General features: G+C 33.0%; 1 protein-coding gene across 1 annotated transcript in view; it reads left to right on the forward strand.

The window, feature by feature from the left end:
- Positions 1-6,239, forward strand: part of MDGA2 (MAM domain containing glycosylphosphatidylinositol anchor 2) — a 1,032,115-nt gene extending 1,025,876 nt beyond the window's left edge. Inside the window, exons 16-17 of the mRNA XM_066277806.1 lie at positions 458-563; positions 3,514-6,239. Coding sequence (XP_066133903.1) covers positions 458-563; positions 3,514-3,602 — 195 coding nt within the window. The 3' untranslated portion in view covers positions 3,603-6,239. The remainder of the gene's footprint in view (positions 1-457; positions 564-3,513) is intronic.
- The last annotated feature ends 280 nt before the right edge of the window (positions 6,240-6,519 follow it).

The following is a 6,519-nucleotide window of genomic DNA, read 5'->3' on the forward strand; positions in this document are numbered from 1 at the left end:
TAGTATTAAGTGTAGTTCAATTTTAAAATCAATGCAGAGATTGTGTTGTAAAAAACTTACACCACACAAGGCATATCCCATTATTAGTTTTATTAAGATATTTTGTTTTTTGTGTCCTGACCAGATAGCTCAGTTGGTTAGAGCATCGTCCTGAAGCACAGAGATTGCTGGTTTGATCCCCAGTCAGGGCACATGCAGAAAGAAGTTGATGTTTCTCTCTCTCTCTCTCTCTCTCTTTCCCTCCCTCCTTCCCTCCCTCTATTCCTCTCTCACTGAAGTCAATGCAATAAACATTTTTTAAAAAGATAATTTGTTTTTTGTAAGAAATCTGAAGACCATCAAGTATATAAGATGTTTGATTTATTGACAAGTTTAGGTTTTGGTCCTAAATATCTCAGTAGAAATTCACCTGTAAATTAAAGCTCTACATTTAGATTTGTTTCGTTCATATTTATAGCTCATTTTTGAAGGTATTCGAGGTCCTGGCATAGAAGGTGACATTGCCATTGATGACGTATCAATTGCAGAAGGAGAATGTGCAAAACAAGACCTAACAACTAAGAGTAAGTGTCTCTTCTTGAATTGGTTTGATGAGATGTTAAAGTTAGGTAATTACTATCAGACTAATATATTCTAATTTAAAAAAGAAATATTTATTTTCAGTTTATTTAAAATTTTTTCTATATAGAATGCTAAAATTTTGAAGATAATTTAAAATAGAAATATTAAATTTGATTGTATGCTTCTTTGGCCTAAGATTAAATAATAGTAATTTTGATTTAGGTCTATGATTTTTAATGAAATTTTATATATTTTCAATTTATATGGTTAATTTTAGAGGTTTTACTTTTCTTAAAGTATTTGGCTAATCTGTATACTTAGCGCACATTTATATAAACATAATTCTTTTTATTCCCCCAGGTTATGAAGATATTTCTTAGGTCACATTTTGATAAACACTTTAACACATTTAATATTATAATTAGTCTTAGCATATATATATATATATATATATATATATATATATATATATATATGTATGTATTAAGGAATGAGTTAGCCCTATTTTTTTCTGATATAATTAATCTTCTACCTGCACCACAATCAACTGTTCAGTAATTTGGTTTCACTTTTACTCTGATTTGAATATTATGGTTTAATGATATTTTCAATTTTTTTTCACCACAAATCCATTTTTATATGAAAGAGGTGTAAACAAAAGGATAAATAATGCAAAAATTACAGAAATATGTATTAGACTCTTTCTTAAAATCCTCATCTTTATATTTTTCATTTGAATTTAAGAAATCTAAAATCATTCTTATTACACATTCTTCCAGTGGAAGGGTTTTCATAGGACCATCTGGAAATTTTAATTTTGTGATCATATAAAGAGGTAAATTTATTTTTAAATTTATTTTTAAAAATTCATCTATTATTCACATACAAAAGAAACATGCAAATCCATTTTGTATTAAGCCTAAAACAATTCAGAGTCTTTGTTAATTGAGTATAATTAGTGACAAATTATATCAGTCTGGTTGTTTGTTGTCACATTTGTACAACTACCCAGTGATTACTTTCTCATATGAACTGAATTGATTCCATTTCTAAACATTGTAAAAAGACTAAGATTGTATATAACACTGAGTTATTTTACTCCTAGTTTTACCTTCTTGTCATTATACTTAGCATTTGAAGTGACACATTTAGTAAAAATTTCAGCCTGTGTCTGACTAATTTTGCTTTATAAAACTAATAGCTGCACTCAAATGAAGTAGGTTTATCAAATGCACAGAGAAGCATGCATTCACTTGGTGGGAATGGGATTTCATAATGTGAATCAGTGACAATAATATATATATTTTTAATCAAGTGAGAGGCAGGGAGGTGGAGAGACAGACTTCTGAATGCACCCTGACTGGGATCCACCTGGCAACCCCTGTCTGGGGCTGATGATCTGCCCATCTGAAGCTGCTGCTCTGTTGCTTAGCAACCAAACTATTTTAGAGCCTGAGCTGAGGCCATGGGCTATCCATCCTCAGTGCCAGGGGCCAACTTGCTCATTTGAGCCATGGTTTCAGGAGGGGAAGAGAGAGGGTGGAGAGAGGGGAAGAAGCAGATGGTCAATTCTCCTGTTTGCCCTGGCTGGAATCAAACATGGGACTTCCACACACTGGGCCAATGCTAACCTCTGAACCAACTGGCAGGGCCAACAGTAACGTATTAACATAGTTACCATCTTATACAGGAAATTTACATTTTTATAATCACTAAAAACTATTTTAAATTAAATTCAACAAGGAGAAATAAAACATTTCAAATGAGGATAAGAAGTGAGCATAATTTATTTCTAAAAGAAGAGAGAAGTGGTAAGCACAGACACAATGAAATAACAATGAAAACCCTTAGGGACTTCATTATTACCCAATAGAATGTTTTCCTATACTACCAAATCCAGAGAAAGGTGTGGCTGTTTTAAGTGAGATACAGCTATAAGAATTAAAGTTATTTTTATTTAATCTCTATAAACCGGGGGAAACAAGTAATCCTAATTAAACAAAATAGTCTCTTTGGTATGAGGAAGTATTGTATTACATTTGTGTCTATTAATAATATATTAAATTCATTTTGATAAATATTAAACTAATGTAATTTCTAAGTACAAAACAGTTTGGAGGCCAAAAACCTTTTGTAACTGTTCAGGCTCTAAACCCTTCCCAGGCAGGAAATGTTACTAGGCCCACACCAACAAAAGCACTTATTTTCAAAACTCAGTTCTCCTAGGTGAGAACCATTTTGTAACTTAACCCAGGTTCATAAATTACTGGGTTGACTTGTGTTAGCATTCCCAGGTAAGGCATATATTCTAAGAGTTTCACCTGAACTTGAGGCCTTAGGGAAATACCAACTACAGAAGGTATCTCAAGGCTAACTGCTGGAAGAGAACTTTTAGAACAAATGGACTTCTTAGTGCTTCAAAAATTACACTAAAGAGATAATTATTTACTTAATTGATAGATATTGGACTGATTTATGACTAATTTTTCCACCTATAACAATCCCTTCCTTGTTTTCATCAAGAGTAGTTTTTCTCTCGCTCTTTAAGCTTAAACATTTCTGCAAGTTTGAAAAGAAAAAAAATGCTGACCATCAGGATTCCGATGATTTTCTATGTGTGCAGGCTTTCATGTAGGTAGCAGAACCTTTAGGCTGAGTTCAGCCACAAACACAAATATCTTCTGAACAATTTTTATACTATTTTATATTAACACAAATCTACAAATATGTTTATTTTATCAAATGCCTAACCATATATTCAAGTTATAATTCTTTCACTTGTCTTGGAAATGCAGATGATAAATAAAGCAAAGTAAAAAAAAAAAAAGATTTTCAAAAATGTTTTCCATATACAAACATCGTTTTATTAGTTCATCTAAATTGTACTGGTTGTTACATGGAATACTTATTTTTGTTTGGTTGTTTCTTGGCATCTGTTTTCCTTGTCTTTAGATTCCGTTGATGGTGCTGTTGGAATTTTAGTTCATCTATGGCTTTTCCCAGTTATTGTCCTCATCTCTATCCTAAGTCCTCGGAGGTGACCTTTTCCTGGCAGAGGCTATCATAGGTTCACCAGGCGCTGGCAAGAAGAGTCTTTGTGAATGAACATTAAAAAACAAACTACCAAAGATTCCTCCACTGACTACTGACTCAAAAATAAGATAATTAAACAAAAAGTTTCTAAGCACTGGGGATAAAAAGACATCATGGAAGTATAACTTATTCCAAATTACATGTAAAAGATAGTCTTGACCCGAGTAGAGAAGAGACCTTCAGGTGCCTTTGTGGCTACAAAGATTACAGCGTCATCTGGTCATCTGGTTGAACTCTGGAAAAGAAAAAAAAAAAGCTATAGAAATTCTTGTCAAAGCACAAAGTCATGGCTGGTTTTGTTTCAAATGAATACTTTGCTTGTTACCATGGAAACCTAATGGCCTGCCAACAAAAACCTCACTGTAAACAGGGTATGTGAAGAGCTGGCATTTAGTTTCTTTTGGAGAAAGTTTTTACGTAGAGAATTCAATAAATGTAGGCCCTTTTACGTTTAGTTGTTACCTTTCCCTGAAAAGAACCCGAACTCAGAATTATTTAAAACATTCCTCCTCCCCACCCTAGCGTTACCATTTTGGGTTTTCTCCTCCCATGGCTAAGCTAGACAACAGTATGCTGTCTCTTTTTGCATGCACTTCTATCCAGGATAGTAACCTGGGCTTACATAACACACAGGCTTTTTGGAGTTTGCTTGCGGCCACTTGAACACCCAAGCTAAGTCATCTATTCCAACGAAGAAAACCAAACCACCATCTTTTATAAATTGCCATGGAAACTAAGTGCCTTCAATGAAACAAGCCTGAATAATTTTCAACTCAGAAGCTTGCACTGCTAAGAGTGGTTTGTATAAAACTATTTTGTAAACAAACTACAGAGCCTAAATGTGCAAATTACTGGCAAGACAACAGAGCCGCTACTGAAGAAGAAAGGACCGCTGCTGCGTAAGCCCATGCAGACCAGATATTTGTTGTTTGACCAGATAGCCATGGCCTTTCGGCTTATTGTTCATTAGAAATAACTTCCATCGAGACCAGACATGGGAGCAACACTTCTTTTCTTCCAGGTTTTTAAATGGGTCAACCAGAGCAAAAGGTTAAGGTAATACTCAGCGCAGAAGCTGGTAAAACACAGAGTGATTTTTGTACTCTAGCCTCCATTTGAGATGAAATTGGCCCTAGCTTTAGAGGGAACAAGACAATGTTTGTGATCAGTGCATACAAACTCTACAGCAGAACTGGGCCTGAAAAATCTGGCTTTATTCTAAACACTGAGGGGAATATGCCTCTGCCCTTTAGTCAGACTCTGTGCAAATTGTGAAATATTATTTTATTATTTTACAAAGATAAGAAAAACACTTTTACAAAAAAACAAAAACCTGTAAAAATGATTTTGAGCTACCTGAGGACAAATCATACCTTTAACCAGCCAGTTTTCCAATGCATTGTAAAATTCCACTTAACCCTGTTGGTTATGAAAATTTGAAGGTCTTTTTCCTTAAATTATCTCAGCTTTTAACTTCATTTAAAAAGACTTTTGTCTAAAGAAGAATATTATTATTATTATATGTTATTTCAACACCCCAGGATTAAAAAAAACTGATTATGCAAGTAATTGGGATATAAGTATTAAATTATAACATTTGCAAATATTAATAAAAAAGCACAACAAAATGTAGTGGAAAAATGACACAGCTTGATTTTTTTATTCTGTAGAAATGTTTGTGCAAATTCAGTAATTCAACTTAAAAGATAATTTTACAGCTATGTTCAATAAAGCCTCTTTCCAGGTAAGGTATGAAAAGCAGTATGTGTGTTTGTTGAGCAATGTTCACTTATCACCAAAGTGAGAATAGCTATACAATTTATCTGTTATGTTACTATGGGATGAATCTTCAGGGCTTTACAGACTTTAATGTCTACAGCAAGGCATTTTCATAAGAACTCCCTGATGCACTCTCCCATATTTGAAATATGTGTAAAAAATGACAAATTTTTGAAAGTATATATATGAAACAAATATGAACTTGGAATTTAATGTGTATTTTCATAGTTAAAGAGGGAACCAGTCTGAATATCACGGTAGTGATAAAATTGAACTAAACCAAATCCTTTAAATTAAATAGATAAAAAAAGAAATTTCCTGACTTATTTAAACACATCAGGCATATTGAATTTTTTTTTTCCTTTGGAAAAGTACAGTCAACCGTTTATTTTATCACACCAAAGAGATCAACAATATTTGGGACACTTGGCTTAATATATATTAAATCTCCCTTAAGCTTGCCTTCCATTTTGGGTGGTAACTGTCCACTTTTCTCCACTATCTCATATTAGTGCATCACCTTTTTACTTGATTTTCTGCACACTCATGGCTAGTAATATTAATAAAAAGATTTTAGATTTAAACAGAGGCTTAATTCATTGCTGCCTTCTTTTCTGGAACTTTGATTCAATTTGAGTAAGGATTTTGCAGAAAATTAAATTCAAAATACTTGGATATAGGCATGTCCTTTCCAGGAAAACAAGTCTCATTCTTTCCTAAGTAATCCTACACAGAGTAATTGATGTAAGCGGAAGTTTCAATCCTACTAGGAAAGATTAATAAGGTACTAAGATCTTCTGTTACCTTTCACACAGTAAGAATACACAACACTTCAGAAGTTCATAAGAACTGGCTGGTAGTTCAAAAATCAATTTTGATTAAATTTCTAAGAAATTGATGATGAACAAAAGGTAATCAAAAGAACTGCAAAGCGGTCATATTTATTGGTACGGTAATAAATTAACAAGTGGGCTTTGGGTCATTGATGTAAACCAACAAACTTAGAATTAGAATCAATGTTTTTCATTCCCAACCAAATGTTTAATTGCTTTAATCGAAAGTCAATAGATAAAAATGTAGGAAATT

Source organism: Saccopteryx bilineata, chromosome 4 (assembly GCF_036850765.1).
Source record: "Saccopteryx bilineata isolate mSacBil1 chromosome 4, mSacBil1_pri_phased_curated, whole genome shotgun sequence".
NCBI classification, from domain to species: domain Eukaryota; kingdom Metazoa; phylum Chordata; class Mammalia; order Chiroptera; family Emballonuridae; genus Saccopteryx; species Saccopteryx bilineata.